At 36.2% G+C, this 22,264-nt stretch overlaps 1 protein-coding gene across 2 annotated transcripts in view; it reads left to right on the top strand.

Annotated features, from left to right (window-relative positions):
• The window catches only part of LOC145995131 (protein Wnt-4-like), a 155,488-nt gene extending 134,096 nt beyond the window's left edge, over positions 1 to 21,392 (top strand). For both annotated transcript variants that reach the window (XM_083131668.1, XM_083131667.1), the window contains exons 2-7: positions 2,203 to 2,362; positions 6,271 to 6,391; positions 9,019 to 9,179; positions 13,885 to 13,992; positions 16,913 to 17,184; positions 20,578 to 21,392. In XM_083131668.1, coding sequence (XP_082987794.1) covers positions 2,237 to 2,362; positions 6,271 to 6,391; positions 9,019 to 9,179; positions 13,885 to 13,992; positions 16,913 to 17,184; positions 20,578 to 20,779 — 990 coding nt within the window. In that variant the 5' untranslated portion in view covers positions 2,203 to 2,236 and the 3' untranslated portion in view covers positions 20,780 to 21,392. The remainder of the gene's footprint in view (positions 1 to 2,202; positions 2,363 to 6,270; positions 6,392 to 9,018; positions 9,180 to 13,884; positions 13,993 to 16,912; positions 17,185 to 20,577) is intronic.
• The last annotated feature ends 872 nt before the right edge of the window (positions 21,393 to 22,264 follow it).

The raw sequence follows: 22,264 nt of genomic DNA, 5'->3' as shown, positions 1-22,264 counted from the left end.
ACAGCCCGAATGTTGTTTTGCTCTATTTAAGCTACACGCCTCCAACATATCAGCATATTGCCAATCAGACAATAAAAAAAAAAATCCCCCAAATCTACTATTTGGAGAAAACCTATGATTTTAGACGTTTAGTTACGACGACTAAAGGGTACAATTAGAAAAGAAGTTTGAGAACCGCTGATTTAGAAGATATGACTTTTTCAAATAGTTCAAAAGTGTGTCGAAAGTTTCCATCGCCTGTTTCATATTCTTATTCAGGATACAAAATTCACTTCATGAAACTTGTTTCTGTGCATGCAAATAACAAAAATTAATGTGGAATGTCATTGATATTGTAGTAGATTAAACCATTCAATAATCAAGGGCTTCCTTTTTGTTTGTCGAATGTCAAACAAATGTTTTTGACCAATGACAAATTAACGCTATACTTTTTGGATTGCGTTATAGACAGTTCTGTAAATTTTCCCTTTCATAGCAAGTAGTATTCGAGGTAGAGTCTAAAGCAAAGTTTTAACGTTAGTGCGGAAAAATCTACAACACTATTTCTATAATTTTCATTCCAGTGTAATCACATAACTATACTATTATTTCTCTGTTCTGTTTTTCTTGCATATTCATGTTGTCGCTCTGGTCGTTGAATTTCTATCAGATTTTTTTTTGCTTGTAAAAACTTCACATATTTGGAACAACACAGTTATAGTTAGCGTGGTTCCCAAGTTACAAATGTCTCTTGTCGCATGTCGCGTCACGTGCAGCGTGTCGTGTCACTCCGGTACGAAATGTTTCATTTATTCCTCCTAAGGTCTGTTTCCAAGTGGGACGCATAGCTTGTCGCTTCGGTCTAAAAGCTTCCTTAAGAAATTACCACATCTTAAACCAATAGCTACGCATATGTAAGGAGTAATGTCGCCACACTTTTCATAAACATCGAGGCTTCATATGGGCACTCAGCGTCAGCACACAACTTGCCTACCTCCATAGCAGAGTGGTTAGTAATGCGCGCTTTGGGGCCAGATGTCCCGGTTTGAATCCCGGCCTTGGTATGAATGTTCTTTGTGAGTATCCCTTCATCAATCTCATCATATCATCACTCATCTTCATCTTCGCGATTAGCCAAAAGTGCCGGAAAAGCGAAGTAAAATGAGCAAATCAATCAAAGCACATAGCACCATAGAGGATTATATTGGCTGTGGGTACAGGCGTCAGAACTTTGTTAGCCTGCAGTAACATAGGTTCTGGGGTTTACGAGGAAGAGAGGTTGAGACTTGAGTGTCTTCCGGAAAATTCACCCCTTACACCTTAGGCTTATTTTAATCATACTATCTGCATGGGAGGGTACCTTTGTAAGAGTGGGGTCCAATGTTCGGTTCCTGGTGGAGTCGCATTGTACAGTGACGGAGAGTTCTGGGTTGTAAAGAATACATTGACTTTCAATGGAATCGTTACAAGCCGGCAGGGTCCGTGACTGTACATTGGTATTCCATTTTCAGTTTAAGCCCCAGGTGGGAGCATATTTATACTGTGGTTCATACTCCACTTCAAAGTGTGGCCCAGTCATAGAACATAAAATGGACTTCAAAAAAACAAATATATTAAGAATTGAAGCCTTCCTGAGCACTGCAAATGAACTTTACATAATGATATAATGGCCAAGCTGTTTTGCACACCAGGTGTTGTATTAGGCAGCAAGCATCTATACTCTGTCCCCGGAATCTGTGGAGGAAGGCCGCGCATAGCGGCAGGGAAGAGGGGAATCGAGTGGGTAGAGCGAAGCAGTACATCTTTCTGCGAAGGTTGATAACTGCAGTCGCCCCGCCCCCTCCCACGCAATCCGGTTCCCTCTCGCGTGTTCATTGGTGGAGCCGTCTAGTGTCACTACTTGCGCAGAGACTTGTTTTCGTTCGCTTCCTCCAAAGATACCCTGGACAGAGATGGAAATTCTTAAATTAGAAACAGAAATTCTTAACGGAGTTAGGCGAATCCCCGGAATATATTAGAGGAGCATAAAAATAAGAATAACGTAACAGCTACTCTAGAAGCTGTTTTATCTAAAATAAGACATTCAGTGTAAACCTCCTCTCTACAGTCCGAGTTGATATTTTTAAACATAACAAAATTAAGACAGTATCATTTACATATAGTAATGAATGTGATAAGTCACAATATGTTGCGTTATCTTTACAATATTTTGTTATTTTACAGGTATTTAGGAGTTCCAAACAGTTATCAGAATGACATGGGGGTGAACTCTAAGCAGAATGATGTGGCAGTCGATAATGGTTTTGCTGATTATTGCAATCGATTGACGTATCTGGAAGAGCGGCAAAAAGAATTGTGCAAAAGAAACAGAAACATCCTTGATGTAAGTATGTTCAAAACAAAACATTGGTATATTGTTTTCCATCTCGCATTAGGGAAGTCATTACTTCAAATGTCATGGCTTGATGTGCTTTCTCAGCAGTCATTCGCACTCCAATCAAATGTTGGCGTCACTGACGGGGCTGCAGCCCCATCCAGAAACTTGAAAATAACACATTTTAAATGCAAGCAGTAAATAACTTGGGGAAAAACAAAAGTGGGAAGTGCAAACTATCCTTAAAATTACCATTTTTGTCTTTGGACAACTTTTAAAACAAAGGTTTAAAATGGTAATTACGAAATATTTTAGAATGCAGCAGTGAGCTTATAAATTTCTCTGCCATATTAAGTTTTCATTAATATATAGTAATAGTTCTTAATATACTATAAGCCGACGTCTATGGCGGAGTGGTTAGCACATCACCCTACGATGCCAGGGATCCTGGGTTTTAATCCCGGCCTGGACATGGGTGTTCTTTGTGAGTGTTCTTTCATCGAATCATCACTCGTCCTCATCATCCCTATTAGCCAAAAAGTGGTAGAAAAGCGATGTAAATATCTTAATTCATTCATTCGTCAATACACTATTGGCATATCGCCATGTGAAGTTCCCAAAAGAGGAGTCTAAAATGCATTTGTACCTAATGTATGCTATATGTTCAAGAGGGCATTTCAATGATTTTTAACAAGATACAACATGAGCCAAAAGGTGGAGTCACAGGTCAAAATTTATGAAATAAAAATATTCATTGGCTATTTCTTCAAATTCTTACAAGAGGCACATTCAGGGCTGGATTAACTTATGGGCAACTGGGGCAATTGCCCCGAGGCCCCCACCAAAAGGAAGCTGGGAAGGCCCTCCACCAAAAAAAATATTTTAACCAGCTGGCTATGCTTGTGAAAAATTACATAAGAAGTTGTATTTTAAAAATGTATGTCTACACCCTTCTGGATCCAATTGTAGCACAGCTCTCAGTCGATCTGTTTGTAGATATCTGAAGCGCAGTATACTTTATACCATGGATAAAAGGCAAGAAAAGTGTGTCTACTATAAGTGTTAAGCCTTTGGGAATTTTCTTGAAGAAAGTGTAGTTACTACAATTTCCACAATGAACCTGTTGTTAATTGTCCAGTAGATGGACCGTGCATATGTAGTGACATATTTACTCTTAATTGTAAATAATATCATTTATAATAAATTATGTATGTAAGTACAGTCTACTGCTCAGTTCTCTGTTTCTGTCTGAACCCCCTTAGTATTTACTACATATTGTAGTTACGGTGTTCACTCTTCATAATATACTGTAGACATTTAGATGCAGAATTTTACTGCTGCTATAGCCCTACAATTTTCTTCCTGTAACTTTATTTTACTCCGCTATTCTCCCTGCAAACCTATCTGCGATATGTTCGATTGTGAATGACTACTGATTCTAAAATCAGGTCTACCATTTCACCTGCTGAAAATTGGTGGTTAACATATTGAGCTAATAAAGCTCCTAGTAAAAAATAATAAAAAAAATGGGGGGGCCCCACAAAACATTTAGTCCAGGGACCTCCACAAACTTTGATACGGCCCTGGGCACATTATTGCATTATATTGATCTTATTGCCCATCCCAAAAAGTACAATAATTAAAAATATGAAACTGTTTGTAATCTACATGCAATGTTTTCTAAAAAATTGATATGGATATTTTTTTAACATTTTCAAGTGACAGTCCCCTCCAAGTCCAAGCCATGAGAAATTGATTGTGGGGTAGGCCGGTGGAACCAGTGCACCTGGGTTCCTCAGAATGGCATTGCCCTACACCATAGTAAAAGAGTGGAATTTATCTGAATAAAAGTGTACAGATAAGTCACGTCATTTAAATCAGCCATCCACTCCACATTTCCTTGCACTGAACTTTTCTTTATATGTCTATAGCTAATGCACATCACGGGAGGAGGTGCCACTAATGTCTGGTATTAAGTTACACTTTGAGGAAACCTGAACTGCAGACTGATTGTTTAAATTTTAACATTGCATTTTTTGACCAGGCAGGTTAACTAACACAAGGGTGAGGGCAAACAAAAGAAACAAAGATACAAAAAAATAGGTGAAAGTGCATGTGTCCTTCTCCAAAATATCACCCCAGCATTGTCCAGGACTAGGAAAATTATTGTATTCATTAATTATGATATTAATTATATTTAAAATGCTTAGTTTCGTACCACATTCCCTCCCTCCATGCTTCTATCTTGGTGAACACGATATGAAACCAGAAAGCTGGCAACAAATTATTTCAAATGTATGTAACAACAGTGTCAAAATATTGTCAATAATGACGCTTACGAAGGAATACAATTACTTGTGAAGGATGTTCATAATGACTGGCTATTATATGATAATGGCAATGTGGATAATCCAGTTGATAGTATGTTCTGATATCCAGTGGCAGAATATGGAAAATCCAAATGTCAGATATTCAGATAAAAATATACCAAGATATCTAGATATTCAAAATTTAGATATCCAGCATACAGATTTCCATTCTTTCAATGGACATTTCCACTACAAAACGAATAGGCAATGTGCTTTAAATCCAATCATTTTGTGGATAATGATAGAGATATGAGATGTGCAACGTATTTCAGCAATAATTAAACCCGTAAACATAGCATGAGCAGTGTGCCATGGGCATCCAAAGGGAATGCAAGAAGACTGCTGCCCCCCCGAAAATGAGTGTCAACCTAAAATATTTCTTTCACACATATAATCTGATTCAGTCATAGCAATTTATTTTAATTATTGTTAATGTGTTGCAGGAATATGGTAACCACAAATGTTTTTTTTTGATCAAGCAATGCTAGTATGGAGAGAAATATGCCTCGTTTTCGGCCTACAAAAAAAATGCCTGTTTTGACCCTCCATTGAAAATATCTCGAGGACGTCCATGGCATAAACGATAGTAAAAAGTTATTGGTTGCTGTGTAAAACAAATGTCTTATAACTTGCAGTGCAAAAACGAGCGATCCACTTGTTTTAGATCCATTACATCCTCAAACCTGGATCATTTTATTATAACTCAGCCACTTGGTAGAGGATTTTACACTAAACTGACAAAACAAAAGTGCCAGCAGTCATGCACAAGTTTGTAATCACAAAATTTTTGGGAATATCTATGCAACAGCGAAAGTTTTTTTAAATTATTTTTTACTGGAAATTTTATTTCGAAGAATTATTTTACCTTAATGACATATCTAAACAATTGGGATATCTGGATATCGGTTATAATTATCTGGATATTCAGAAATTCTAGATATCCATCATCCTCAAGCAAATTATCATCCTAGAAAGAGTCAGTGAGAAACAAATAGCCACTGATAATTTTTCGTTCAAAATACTGCCATCGTATCTATTAGAAATGAAATAATTATTCTCAACAAAAATATGTTGATATGCAAACATAAATACTCTTACCAAATTATATTTATGTAGTCGAAAACGTTATTTGGCAACATCTTTTTTATTTAGAAAGTGCAACTGCTTATTTTTTTAATATCCACATGGTTGATCTTTTTTTAATTTATTTTTTTATGTGAAGTAGCGAGTAGCATAGCGAGCTACTTTTTGATATATGTAGCTGTAGCGAAGCTACATTTTTGGACGAGTAGCGGTAGCTGTAGCAAAACTACTTTTAAAATTTAGCGTTCTGATCACTGGCCAAAAGTAGCAGAAAAGTGACATGAAATATCAAAACAACAAATTTCAAATATGATTGAAATAAATAATAATATTTGTGTGTCCACTCATAGAATAATCATATTCAAGAAAGAATATTATAAAAACTTGAATTTTTGAGTTTGCATACTGAGTCATGAAAATAACTAATTATTTTTATTTGAATTACTTATTTGAATTTTTTTTCAGATTGTTGCAAATGGAGCAGATCTGGGAATTCGAGAATGTCAGCACCAGTTTAGAATGAATCGATGGAACTGTTCAACATTCAGTAACATTACATCAGTATTTGGTGGAGTACTCAACGTCAGTAGGTGGCTCTTCCTTCAACTTATTGTTAGTCATCTCAGTACAAGTTGCGAACTTATTTTCACCTATATTAAAGTAGGACAAGCAATAAAATAAGCTAAGTAAGAGAAACACAATTTGAAGATTGAAAAAAAAATATTGAAGCCAGTGAAGGTAACAACCTGCAATATCCTTCTGAAAATCATTGCATTAATACCAATTAGTCAGAATTTACATATATTGTTTTACATGGTAAAAGCTGAATTTGAGAAAAACATAAAACGCCACTCTAGTTTTTATTTTTGTAAATATAATTTTTATGTAGAAAATGGTAAGTGCATTGGAAAGTTGAAATGAAATTGAAATTTGTTTTTAAGTCCACTTTGTGCACATATAACTAATCAGGACTGGACCTACAGTTTAAAGCGGAATCCATACCACTGTGTACCTCTTCCAGCAATCGAACTGCTACTCCTTGATTACATGGCAACGATGTTACTAGTACTAAATCAAGGAAAGCTATTGGAAAACTGATAGTGTTATACTTGTACATGTCGTCATATTCAAAGTCCACTGCATTGCATACCAGCGGCGGCTCTAAGGGGAGAGCCGCTGTGCCATGGCTGTACCCTCACAAAAAGAAATTGCACTTGCTTTGCCAAAATATAGTTAAATTAATACATTTACGAACGAGGAGATTCGAATCTCATAAGCGTTCCAGCTTACGGCCGCCTCAATTCCTTCACCGCATTCCCGGCTGTTCTCTCACTTGCTCTGGGCCAGCATAGTCTGCCTGCATGCAGAGGCATGCGTGGAGGCATGAAAAAGTCTCCGCAATTAACGAGCGAGGAGGTGGGGTTGTAGCCCAGTGGCAGCCATAAGACAATCAGCCGTGCCAGCTCGCGTCATGCCACAACGCAAGAGCTTTCGCATTGTGTTGACATAGTTGCAAACTTCACAGAGAAGTGACTAATCCTGACCGATTTGTAATACTCATTGGAGAAGTAATTCATGAGACAGATACTTTCCTGCATACTTGGCAAGAACGAACGTAATATCTTCCCCAAATTTATATAACCATTTAGATAGATGCGTCTAAAGAGCCATCCAGACTTTTTTGTTATCGATTTCTTCCTTAAGAATATATATATATATATATCCCTTGCTCTCACGCACACAGACACTCATGTGTTGCAACTGACATTGACAACATTGAAGACAATATGTAAGTATGTAAGTACAAAATAATTGCCTAAATATCAAAGGGAATTCGCATCACCAGGGCATTTTTTACTTTAATATTCGTAAAAAATCACATGGAAAGTCTATCAGTATAAGAATTTCACTTGGAGATATAATTCAATTTCTTGCATTGAATTCTAAAAATTGTAGATCTACAGTTCATTTAGCAGATAATCATATTTCAGTTGTTAGTAACACCGGTCGTTGATGTACCGTCTGCCATGCTGGGGTTGCAAATTATAAACAAACAAGGCGAGAATACCGATCGACTCGGTGTCTCTAATTATTCAGTGTTTTTCTTTTTAGTGAAGTGAAAGTGTCCAATGGTGTGTGAAAGGAAGGGTAGTTAGTAAAGATGAGTCAGATTAGAGCACTATTACATACACCGTTTTCCAAGGAACTATACGATATTAAATTAAAAGTTAAACAACTTGGCTGTCCCACGCCAGATTTAAACATCAATTCTATTTAAAAATATCAAAAAAATGGTAAAGGTGACAGGCGTCGAAATTTTAATAGTCGCATTTATTTCTTAGAAACTCTGGCCGACCTCCGCACAGCATGCTTCGATGCCAGGAATTGCGGGTTCGAATCTCGGCCTGGGCATCGGTGTTCTTTGTGAGTGTTCACTCGTCCTTATCTTCGCGATTAGCCAAAAGTAGTACAAATGCGAAGTAATTTTTTTTTTCGATTTCTTGATCACGTTGGCACTACCCATCATACTAGCTGCCAGCCGCCACTGTTGCATACACAAAGCACTAGAATTCTTACAAACCTTCCATTGAAGTAAAGGGAATTTTTATTACAAAACAGAAGTGCTGTACTTTATTTTATCTTCTGCTGTCATTAAGTAAATGGATAACATTTATTCTGAATAAATTTTCTGTATTTTTGTTCTCAGATGTAAGTAAATGCTTAAATTATAATTTCACCGTTGTGCAAATTCCTGGCAATGACGACATATGGAAAATCAACAAATTCAAAGTTTCTTCTTCTGAAAGTATCATCATGCATTACTGACCAATATCCACTCCTAATATCCACATAGCTGTAATTGTTTGCTATATATATATGTACATTCATGCTCCTCTGTATGACTAGATTTTGCAAACTTACGTGAATGACTTTCAAAGCTTCCATTCATATATGTATAAATGTGTGTGTATATATATATATATATATATATATATGTATGTATGTATGTATATATATATATATATATATATATATATATATATATATATATATATATGGGTGTGTGTGTGTTTATCATGCATCTTGAGGCAGCGACCTTGTTTTGTGAGCATGTTCATTTTATTATCTTTCTATGCTGCTAATTGATCAAGACATCAATATTTTGTAATATGCAAATTTCCTTATACATGCTAATTCCAGTATATGTTTCAGACAGCCGTGAGAAAGCCTATGTGTATGCTGTATCAGCAGCTGGTGTGGCATATGCCATCACACGTGCTTGCACGCGTGGAGACTTGCTCGGATGTTCATGTGATGAAAGAGTGAAACATCGCAGGACAAAAGTGAAATGGCTCTGGGGAGGATGTTCTGAGGTAATAGAATAATTTTAATTTTTATATAGTGTATTTCTTATATATTTGCTTTAAAAGTTTGGATGGACTGAATTGTGTCATAATGCTAGATGTAATAGTTACGTGTTCCAGGTTTAGTTACTTCTTTATCTGTTCTGTGGAATCCAAATTACGTGTTTAAATTTTACTGCATCCAGACCCATTAAGTCTCAAAATAAATTTTGGTAGTTTTTTGTTCCTTAAATTTTCATATATTGTCGTATCAATGCCAAAACTACAAATGTGCAAATTTTTTCTTTTCACTTAGGTGCAGTTTCTGACTTTTTGTTGATAGATTCCTATGATAACTTATATGAGCTCAACAGTCATAGGTGCACATTTTACCGATGGCATTTATGCAAACTTGAAACCTGTTTTTACCCCAGAAAATTGAATACTAAAATGCTTTTATCTAAAGTAAGAGTTAACACATTCATGGTTTTGGCAGTGGTGGTACAATATCTGATATGTATTGAAATGTATACATATACTAAGTGCAAAAAAACATATAAAAGTGTGATGGAGGGGAGTGCAATTGTGAAATTCATGACCTAGTGGTTCTTGACCGTGGTCTTCAGATCCCCTAGGAAAGTAGCACCATGATAGTGTAATATCTAAACTATTATACATGTTGGACTATTGTTGTTCAAACATAAACCTTGATGAGGTTTCTGGACTTTGGCTGGACTTTTGAAAATCACAGAGTCCACAGTTCATTGCTAATTAGAACTACTACTCACATACAGTCTTAGTTACGTATATCTTAACATTAGGATCTTTTGATGTTAATTTTATTAATTGATTGATTTGGTTTATTTTACTTCTGCCACTTTTGGCTAATAGTGAAGATGAGGATGAATGAGGATTTCATGAAAGAACACCCATTTCCAGACAGGGGCGCAGAAGCGTGTGATAAAGGAAGGTGGAGCAAGAGCCGCTTGCATTGTTTTTTAAAATAAATTTTGATATCTTAAGTTCGTGTTTTTCAGTGCTTTTATACACCTTTGAATGGAATATATCTACTTTAACATATTTACAAAGGTCGACCACAAGCGATCCCTGACCTGCTTCGTCTTTGGCAAGGGTGTTGAAAAAACCTCATCCACGCTGGTCACAAGTGTTGCTAACTCACAGAATTGTCTATGCATCCATAGCACCACCCACCACCTAACTTGGTACGGTTAATTATTCATGTGTGAAACTTAACACCAATGAAGAAATTAGCTTATGGAGTTAGTCAATGAGTACCAATCACATGGTATTGATGAGAAATAAATTCACCAGCCAATACTTGGACATATCCGTCATGTGGTCAGTAACTCCGAAATATAGAGGGTACGTAACACTTCAAACAGCGTTTGGAAGCGTGAGAGTTACAGATACTTTTTTTTCTTTACTGTGACCATCGTTCTTTGTTATTCTGTTCTTCTGTGTGGTGTTTTTGCCATCTTGTATTAAAGTATGGTCTATTTTGAAAATAGCCACCAGGGTTGACAAACGAGACGATCCATCGATTTGGAGTGGTGCATGTAAAGACTCGATTAGGGATCATCTTTGCAAACCGTTAAAAATCTTGTACCGAAAAGTTGGAGGTGGTGAATCATGGAGAGACCATGTCCTGAACTATGCATAATCAAAACAAGTAAAAAAAATGGGAAAGTTTGCCTTAAGCAATTAAAAGTGTCTCAGTAAAAAACAATATTATGTTTGAATTTCTTTAAGTCCACTTTATGCACAGAAAGTCTAATATGGACTCGACTTACAGTTTAAAGTGTGATCTGATTCCAAACCACTCGACCCCTTTATCACAGGGCAATTATGTTATGTATTGTGTGGTTATGTTGATTGATTGATTTATTGTTGTTGATTGATTGATTTGTTGTTTTAAGTCCACTTTATGCACAGTAAGGCTAATCGGTACTTGACCTACAGTTTAAAGTGGGATCCGGACAACTATGTGCCTCCACCGGGAATCGAACCTGGGACCCCTTGATTGCAAGGCAACGAGGTGTGTGGTTATGTAGTATCAATGTTTTTTATAAATAATTTTGTTGGAAAATTGAACTTTACAGGTCACATCAACTTCAGTAATTTCCATAATGTAATGCAAAGACATGAATGAACATTCCCAAAGTCATACTCGTGCAGTGACATACAAAAGGGGGATTGGTGGGGGTTATAACTCCTCTTTTGGCACAGTATTCCTTAAAAAAATAAGGCTAAATTGACGAAAATATGACAAAATACACATTGTAGGAGCCAGGTTAGGGGGGTGAGCAAGAGCCCCCCCTTTTATAATTCCAACCCCTCCTGTTTGTACACACCCAACAACCCCCTCCAAATTTCCTCAATACCCTGCTCAAATATTTCACCAACGCCCAATTTTTGGTGATTTGGTTCCAAATTTATCCTTACACCCCCTATATTACATTTGAAAATGTTGTAATTAGCCGAAATGAAAATCTGACCCATCGCTTGCCTATCACGAAAATTCACGGCATGCCCCTGCAGGGGGAAAGTGAGGAATTTCCTAGTTCATTTACACTTATTTCCAGTTCTGTACTTTTTAGAAGTTTATGTAAGTTTATGTAATATATGTTCATTACAAAATTGAGTGCAATGTACATACATTTGACTAGGTTCGCTACTGTTCGCTATCACTTGCTTGCTACAGCTGCCGTGAAAACTGACAGTCTTTAATGCTGCTGAGGAACCTCGATCTTCCAGCTACAGCCAGATGGGTGAGGGGTGTGGAAGGGAAGGGGAGGGGGTTACTCAGTTAAATGGTCAGCGAGGAAGCATCATTAGTTTCCTCATTCAGAGATGCCAACCCTAGCAGTATAGTTCTAAACCTAGCATAATTTGAACTTTGTTGACACCTAGCACCCTGTGTTTGACATAATGGTAAAATCTAACATCATCTCTAAAAACACGTCCCTGGGAGACAGATAAATTGGAAGATACCTTGAGGAAATATATTTTTAAAAGTTATATCTTATTTGTACTTCCCCAGTGGACTTGTTTCAAACTACAGGAAGTATGCTGACCAAAGGACAAGCTTTCACGATCACATTCTGGTCTATCCTCTTCTTTCATATTTTCTTTATCCTCCCCGATTTAGCAAATGAACGAACATTTTATGAAAGGAAATCGGTAGATAGTTGAAGGTCACAAATAAAACAAATGGGCCGCCGTTTCCAATCATCGAATTGTCTACAACTTTTTCAAGCACTATGCTGAACCCATTTCATTGGTTGAATCATTGTAATTGATTTGATGGGCGAAATTCCCCATGTTGCTTAACTATAGTAAATAATGGATAATCCAAGTTCACAACTCTAAAATAGCAGTAAATTGGACTTAAAACTACATAATTAGTTGCATTTAGCATCATTTATGAGTTGAAGCTGATTTTTTGTTATCAGGACAACACTGTTCTCAATACATATGACAACAGGCAGGGAGGACTCCACGAACATCATACCACAGATAAACGTATTATACGTAATACATTTATCTGTGGTCAAACCAATCAGCTTTGTCCACTCAAAAGTTTGAGGTTGTTTTAAAAACAAGTGGCACTGTGTATGTGCATTTTTGTCAGGTAGCTAGGCCTGTACCCATGAGCAAAATCAAAATTCTTTGAAAATCTGAAAAATCATCAACGTTATTTTCGATGTATTTATAAGATCACATATTAATATTTCATAGTTAGAGGGGCATGGCCCCCTTGGGTACAGGGTTGAAGCTAACATTCTAAATGCAATGGATAGTACAGATGATATGTGCACCTGTTTAATTGAACGCTTTTTCCAAGTTTTACCATAACTTACTACACCTAAAAAGCCATAAGTTGCCACTGGTCCAGACTAGAATTTGAACGTGAGACTTCCGGCATCATATCATGTGCTAACCACTCCACCATGGAGAATGGCGATGTTTATTGAGTGGTTCGGGAGTAAAACATAACCTACAAATGTATGATACTAAGAAAAATGCAAGTGGAAATTCGTTCATTGCATCGTGTCTTATGAATTACCCAGATGTTCTTGTGTGTTTTTACCAGACCTTGTACACTAATGTGTAAGTAACAGGAGACTGTGCAGCAGCTATATCTAATGTTATCTAAAGTTTGAATTAAGTGTGGGTTATCAATTATGAAAAAGCATGAAGGTACACAAAAGTAAAAATTCACTATCAGTTCAAATTCTATATCCTCTCCGTATGCTATATCTGTATCAGGCATGCTACAATTCTCGTGCTTTGACTGTTTGTAGACTTGATTACTAATACCAAATGAGAAAACTAAATTAACTGTAAATCTCATCTGATGAACATAGTAATTTAAAGAAATAAGTATGAAAATATATACTTTGATCAGCATTTGAGCCTAAACTGGAAACTTGTAAAGAAGGCACAGATTGGCATGATGACTTAGTTGATTTTTCATTGGCCCATCTTCCATTGATTTTTTTAATGTCATAAAAATGTACTTTGTCTCAATGATATATAGCATTTTCTAGAAAACACAATTTGATTGAAGTTACCAAACGTTAGTTGATTTAGAGGATGCTATGTAACGTGGTGCCAATATACAAACTTCATTTCAGCAGATTTTGTTTTGTGTATTAGGACCACTGGTGCATTTAAATGGAATAAGTAATAAAATATAAATTTATTTTTCCAGGATGTTCGTTATGGCCAGAATTTCAGTAAGGATTTTGTTGATTCCAGAGAAAGTAAGGAGAGTGACGAAGGCGTCATGAACCTTCACAACAATGAGGCTGGAAGGAGGGTAGGTAAATAAGTACTGAAGAATTAACTATGTTCATACTTCTCTGGTTGGTTTATTGGTTCATTTGTAAATGTTGGGTGCATCTGCACTTTAGGCTATTTACACCCATCACCACATGATTGGGTGAAAGCCTGAAAGTAATAAAATATTAGAAGACGAAAAATTACAAACTTTTGATAAAAGCTACAAGGCCCAGTACAACTTATCCCACAGGGAATTTCCTTGGTTGTGGTTTGAGGTACCAGATATTTGAGTGCCTTCTAAAAAGCAGTGGTGTATTCTGAAAATTTCACCTGGTTTACCACAACAATTTTTATTTATTGTATATATTAGATTAGATATAATAGAAATAAAACACCAATGTAGGCATGCAAGTAAAACAAAACCAGGAGTCCGATAACTTCAGATTTTCTGCTAATTTGTATGTATATCAAATAAGTTGGTAACAGGTAACATGGGAGAATACGCCACCACTGAAAAGGTAATCTCTTGAATTGCTTATACTTATTACATTGATAAGTGATTTCAAAATGTTTTTCCTTTAGAAACAACTAAAACTGTTTCTGACAAAGGCTACGGTTGGAAAATAACTAAGAACTAGGTCTAAAACATGGGGGCAAAGGAAGAGGACTTACATATCCTGACCTGGATAAGGCCACTCAGTGAATTCTCAACTCTCCCTTCTTCTCAATCACTTGCCCTCCATCACCACCCGATCACACTAGGGATGGCCAAACGGATCCAAAAGTTTCGGATCTGGATCCGGATCCGAAAGTTCCGAATCTGGATCCGGATCCAAGAGTTCCGGATCTGGATCCGGATCTGGGTCTGAAAGTTTTGGATCCGGATCCGGGTCTGAAAGTTTCAGATCCGGGTCCGAAAATTCCGGATTTGGATCCGACTCCGAAAGTTTCGGATCTGGATCCGAGAGTTTCGTATCTCAATCCCATTATAATATTACCACATCTTAAAAGGTATTATGATCTTCGATTACAAAGAAATTTTTCATTAGTTAGTCCTACAAGAATTTTTTTCAAGTGTTGTTCCTAAAATACTTTGCTACGCATCGGCTAACACACTCGTGCACAAAAATAATCTTACTTGTTTAACATAAAATGTCAGAGATGATTTTGTAATTGCCATTGAAACGAATATGTATTCATTCGAATGTATTGGAAATGAAAACACACATAAATGTGAGACATTCCATTCCAGGATGAAACCTTTAACACATATAACAAGATAGAAATGTTATACAAAAATTATACAATTGTTCTACAGTTACAGTTTTACAAATTAAAATAAAACATTATAATATATGCAGTGTTATATAATTACAAAGTGTAAGACTAACAAGGGAGGTTATCTAAGTGTTCCCCTCCGATTTCCATGAAACTTGGCAGGCGTGTAGTGGGGTCCAAAGGAAGAAATACGTGGTTTTTAGTTTCAGCTAAAAAACAGTTTTAGGGGGGGAAACCCCCCTCAAATGTCAAGATGAGGACAAATTGAAGTGAGGATCTGACCCCTGTGTCCCCCTCCGATTTCCATGATACTTGGCAGGTGTGTGTATAAACGGGCCCAAATGAAGAAATACGTTTTTTTTGTTTCGGCTAAAAAACTGTTTTAGGGGGCAACCCACCTCAAATGTCAATATGAGGTCAAAGTTAAGTGAGTATTTGACCTATGTGTCCCCCTCCGATTTCCATGAAACTTGGCAGGTGTGTAGTGGGGCCCAAAGGGAGAAATGCATGTTTTTTTTTGTTTTTTTTTTTGTTTCAGCTAAAAAACGGTTTTACAGGGCAAAACCCATTCAATTGTCAAGATTAGGACTAATTGAAGTGGGGATCTGACCCCTGTGTCCCCCTCCGATTTCCATGAAACTTGGCAGGTGTGTGTATAAACGGGTCCAAATGAAGAAATACATGTTTTTTGTTTCGGCTAAAAATCTGTTCTAGGGAACAACCTCCCCTCAAATGTCAAGATGAGGACAAATTGAAGTGGGGATCTGACCCCTGTGTTCCCCTCCGATTTCCATGAAACTTGCAGGTGTATAGAGGGGCCCAAAGGAAGAAATGCGTGTTTTTTTTTTGTTTCGGCTAAAAAACTGTTTTAGGGGGCAACCTCCTCTCAAATGTCAAGATGAGGACAAATTGATGTGGGGATCTGACCCCTCCGATTTCCATGAAACGTGGCAGGTGTATAGAGGGGCCCAAAGGAAGAATTACGTGTTTTTTTTGTTTCAACTAAAAAACTGTTATAGGGGGCAAACCCCGCCTCAAATGTCAAGATGAGGACAAATTGAAGTGGGGATCTGACCCCTGTGTCCCCCTCCGATTCCCATGAAATTTGAGAATTGTATAGAGAGGCCCTATGCCCCCTGTTTCTTCCTATGTCATATTTACGTGGTTTCGGGGTCAGATCCCCACTTCAATTTCTCCTCATCTTGACATTTGAGGGGGGGGGGGGCTCTATACACCTGTCAAGTTTCACGCACACACACTATATATATATATATGTTTGTATGTATATTAGCAGGTAACAATATGTTATAAGCACATTGTTACTTTCCAAAGAAGCGCATGTTGGATGGCAAAACGGATCCGGATCTGAAAATTCCGGATCCGCGGATCCTGATCCGAAAAATTTTAGAATCCGGAACCAACCGGCTCCGGATTTTGGATCCACCAGGATCCGGATCTGGCCATCCCTAGATCACACCCTACCAATCACAGGTTTTGACAAGTCTGGCAAGAGAACCATGTTTTTTCCATACCTCTTATATCTTCGATGATAAGTTCAACTTTGTAGTCACTTCCCTTTTCACCATCCTGTTTTACTACAACTGAAGATGCATCCCACAGCCATGAAAGCTTTCAATCTCATTTGATTTACTACATATATTTTGTTTCTTTTATTGCAGGCTATCCGTTCTTTGATGAACAGAGTTTGCAAATGCCATGGTGTATCAGGTTCATGTAGTGCAAAGGTTTGCTGGAGAAAAATGCCTCCGTTTCGTAAGATTGGTGATGCTCTAACTAAGCGTTATGATGGGGCTTCTTATGTCAAGGTAAAGGTGCACCGTAAGAGGAAAGTGAAGAAGCTGAGATCCCACAGCAGTGACATAAAGCAACCCAACAAAGCAGATTTGGTATTCTTGGAAGAATCACCTGATTACTGCGAGAGGAATGAAACGTAAGTTATTTAATACGTACAGAGTCTAGGGAAACCTGATGGTTTTTAAAATAATACCATGCTGATGAATTTTACATATTAACGAAATCTATCTAGTAAAGGAGAATGTTTTCCATGTATAGGCATAGAAATAACAGTTGATCTAATGTTAAAAATAATTCATCACCATGCTTCTCATTTCTTGTACACTTTCTTATATTGTAACTGTGAAGCTCTGCATTGCATGTATCATTTCAGTGCTTACCCAACACTGTGAGGACAATTGGCAAGCTACTGGAAAGCAGTAGTAGTTCTCATGTATCGGTATTATCACATGATTGAATCAATGATCCATCCTATTCCCTAAAATCACCAATGTTTGCTGCAAGCCACAAGATGCAATCTTGTTTAGTGTTACACCAAATAATCTGTTTTAAATAGAGATCTGAGACTTTTGAATCATTTTGTACTGTATCCTCTGTAAACCTGAATTATATAACTAGTTTCATCTAAAAGTCCCCACACACCGAACCCGAAGTAAAGCTCTTTCACAATCCCACTACAAAGCTCTCCCTTCTACATCAGTCTCTTTTCTTCAGGCTTCCTTGCTCATATATTAACCTGCCTCCAAATGTTGACATATTCTCACATGATCACATTTTCAGAAAATTGTTAACAATGTATGTTTAATTTTAATTTTTTGTCTGTCCCATTGTCCCATCTTGTACTCTACTGCTTTGTTGTTATTATTGTTGTTTTCCTGCTGTTATTGTTTCAATATAAAATGGTCATTCAGTACTGTATCTGAAACTTTAACTTAAATAATTAAATTCAATAAAATATAGGGGAAGAAAAAACAATTAAAAATCATAAAAAAATGAATAGTTCAATTTGAATTAGTTTTATCAATTGAGGTTTATGCACAAGTAGACTATTCAGAACTGAACGTACAGTTAGAGTGGGATCCAACCACCATGTTCCCATATTGGATATCGAATCTGGGACCCTTTGATCACAAGGCAACCAGTTTGATAAATTACAGTGTGATGATACTAGAGCTTGCATACTACGGATGATTAATGGTAAAAAGAAGTTGCAGTATACTTGGAATGGAAGATAAAACTTACAAGAGATTTATATTGTGGACATTTTGCTGAGATCAGAGATTGAGTTGATAGCTCAACAGTGATGGTATATCCAAGGTTTGATCCCTGGTTGAGTCACATCATCATCATCAACTGTTTCTGTCACATATGGTCTAACATTCTATGCTGGACCTCCAATATCTTATCTAGCTTTTTTCATTTGTTATTCTTCATCGGTTACTTAGTGTCATTGTAGTTGTCTTCCAATGTGTAAAGTTGGTTGTACCTATGTGCTTGCTTTGTTTGTAAGTGTTTTGTGTTCAGCTGCATTGAAGCTAAATACTGTATGTGTGTTTTTACCACCTTTGTTACTTTTCCTTTATTTGTAACAAAATGCAACAATTCCCATCCTCCAGACGAAATCCGCCATTTTTCCTGCCTCTCCATCACTCTTCTGCCCACTCCTTTCATAATTTGTTGTTTGCATCTTGCATCTTATTCATGGTCTTCTTTTATATCTCTTACCTTCCATTTTCATTTATTTTATTTTCCTTCATATCATGTCTTCTTATATGCATGAAACTTCTAATTCTTTCCCTGATACTATCTTGTAATACTGTTTGTTTGAGTTATTTTTAAGTCCACTTTATGCACAGTAGGACTAGTCGGGACTGGATCTGTAGTTTAAAGTGGGACCCGAACCATTGGGTATTAAACCCGGGAACCCTTCATTGCAAAGTAATGATGTTAACACTATGCCACCAGGGAGGCCCTCTTGTAGTATTTATTGTTCACACCGTTTTCCTGATGGCCTTATTCTATAGTTAGTCTTGTTTTGTCTTTTGCTACTATACTTTGTGATGTGGTCACAGCATTTAAACAAGTGGCAAAATTTTGGAAGCAAAAAAAAAAAAATACTAAATAGTTTTTCTTATACCACTAAGTCCACGACCACTTTACATCAGCATTGGTCAAAATTAGAGCAAAATAAAAAAGGTTAAATGTCAAAAGCTAGATCTGTAAGAATACACAAACCTGCAACCAATGCCAATGCTTTATTAACAGGTTTTTTGTAAGTATCGGGACCATTGTGCCCTTGACTTACTATCATGTTCTTACAAAATAGTGTACAGTAGAGCATCGATTATCCGAAGTAATTGGGGGACATGGGTGTTCGGAAAACTGGTTTGTTCGGATAATCGAACTGTACATGTTTATTTGCCAAAAAGAAGTACTGTACAGTAAATTTATTCATAAAAACAGGCATCTCTTTAAGTATGTATTACAAAGTAACATACAAAGGCAACTTTAGTAGGAATATATAGTATGTGGTACAGTTTATTAAACAAAAATATGTACATATTACATAAGCATTTTGCATGAACAATACACACAGTACACAAAATTAACGTTTAAAAAAATCCTTTATTTTGGTCTGTCTAAACAAGCCTACACGCTTACGAGCAGCTAAGTCACGTACTTTTTTCATTACAGATATCTGAAAGTGAGCGAGTACACAGTTCGGTTAAGCGGTCGTTCGGTTGACCGACGTTCGGATAATCGACGCTCTACTGTATATACAACATTTTTCTTGCTATAACCCGGGTCGACTGTCGGCCGGGATTTGGACAATAGTTCATCTGTATTATTTCACTAATTTGAAATGGTTGAGTTCCTTGTTATAATTTTGCATTGACAGAGGAAGGAAATAATCACTATTATTTTTCAAACCATACATAGTTCGGTGCACTGATGAAAAGTTCTAATCACAAACTACATTTTGCACATCACTTTAAGACACAAAACATAAAATAACCACATAGAATAATAATAATGATAACAATATATAAGTAACAAAGAAACAACAAAATCACAATCTGTGCTTTTATAGCTGCACTATCAAGGAACACTAATCTGCTCCATTAAAAACAGTACTTTGAAGTACTCATAAACAGGGAGTATATGTAACACATAACACAATAATACAATAGCATTTTTGAATTTAGATTTGTTCAAAATTTCGGGGCATCGAGTTGGTCATCCAGACCTGTGGCCTGCAACCCTTTTCTCTTTTTACTCGATACCACCATTTATTACCTCTGTGGCAAAATCATCATTCATCATGCCGGATTTACTTTGTTCGATGTCTAGAGCCGAGCGTCAGAAGCACGCTGACGCAAAACTCCTTGTTAATTTAACGAGGAGAATGTGGTGGAGCTTTTTAAAATTATACTTGTTATAAGCAAACACCACAACTTTATAATTTTCATATAATTATTGTTTATGTTTCATTGCATATTAATTACATTATAGATTTCTTTCCCTTTAGTCTAAATGTTCTTGGAACTCGGGGCCGAGTGTGCAACAAAACAAGCATGGCAATGGATGGTTGCAGGCTGCTGTGCTGTGGCCGCGGTTACCAGACCAGAATTGTCCATGTAGAGGAAAAGTGTAAATGTGAGTTCAAATGGTGTTGCAATGTGATATGTGAAGTGTGTGTGCATAAAAAGGATGAACACGTGTGTAATTAACAATATAAAAGTTCTGAGGTGCTGTAAATAAATACTTCGCACCAACTAAAGCTAAAATGCTCAGTCATATGGTGCACAGAAGTAAGCTGTGAAGTAAATAGATGTCTATTGCATGGGACAACGTATCATCAAGATAATACAATAGGACACTTGAGGATGTGATGTGTGTTCACTTGAAGTGTTTTAATGTAATCATATGTGTCAAACACACAATGGTGTAAACTGCAGAGTATGCTTTACATATCTAGTACTGTTGTTTAACATGAATGGTGAAAAAAAATAAGAATTCATTTCTATTTCATAAATTTGTCTTAAAATTATCATACAAGTACTTTGTGCTTTGATAACTGTAGAGATATTTTTTGAAAGTTCTCTCGTCTTTCTAGGAAAAATATAATTGAATGTGTGATTAATGTAAAGAATTTTAATGTACATTTATAATGATTCATATCCATGTCATAGAATTAAGCCTGTTTTTGTTCTTTACTATTTTAATTTATTACTACAATTTCTTTTTTTATATATAAAACTTCATCACATATACACATATTTTAAAATTTTCCTGTAGATAGGTGTGATGAATTAAGTGTTTCTACTTAGATAATATATTTTATTGAGCACCAGTATTTCAAACTGTAAAAACCTTACACATTGTATTAATTTTTATCTTAATGTAAGGTTAATATTTTCTTAATTGACTAAAGAAGATCAGATATTGCATAAAAGAGGAAAATTTAATTGTACATATTTATTATATGATGAAATTATTTAATGTATTCTTGTCAAATTTTCCTATTTTTTTAAATTTTCACTTTCATTTGAGATTGATATAAATACATTTCTGTCTATAACTGTACTTGTATGTTTTCTTTTGTATGTTTTGGATGTATAAAAAGTGAAATACTGCATCTTTATTAAAAAAAGAAGTAAAAAATATTTTTTGAATTAATGTGATTGGGGGATACCTGAGGTAATAGTATGATTCTTTAAAGTTCATTCACAATCATCCCTGAATGCATGCAAATTTTCTACACAGAAACAAGAATATTAGAATTAATTAAGAAACAATAGAGTAGCTGATGTTTTTTTCTCTATGGTCCAATCGGGCACATGTGTTCTTGACAAGCAACAATATTAACTCATCTTTTTCTCTTGATAAAGATGTGTATGAGTTGGCGACAACAATCACATGGATGGTAATGTGATGACCTATTCATTCATTCATGACAAATAATATCATTTTTAAATGACAGTGGGTCATTAACATCTCTGAATGTTAGTGACAGTGCTTCTACATTAGCATGGAATGTTAATTGAACATTATCCATTGTCTTCTGTGCCAGATTTGTAGTACAATCACAGGTCTGTCATAGGTTCGAGCTCCACGATTGGCAAAAAATAAATTTGTCCACCCGAAGATGAGAAAAGAGATGCTCTCTCAAAGTGTATTGTTAAAATACCATATTTGCCAGCATATAAGGTGCA

The sequence above is a fragment of the Lepisma saccharinum genome, chromosome 11, assembly GCF_977018435.1.
Source record: "Lepisma saccharinum chromosome 11, izLepSacc3.1, whole genome shotgun sequence".
Classification (NCBI taxonomy): Eukaryota; Metazoa; Arthropoda; class Insecta; order Zygentoma; family Lepismatidae; genus Lepisma; species Lepisma saccharinum.
This window is presented reverse-complemented; position numbering and strand designations above follow the sequence as displayed.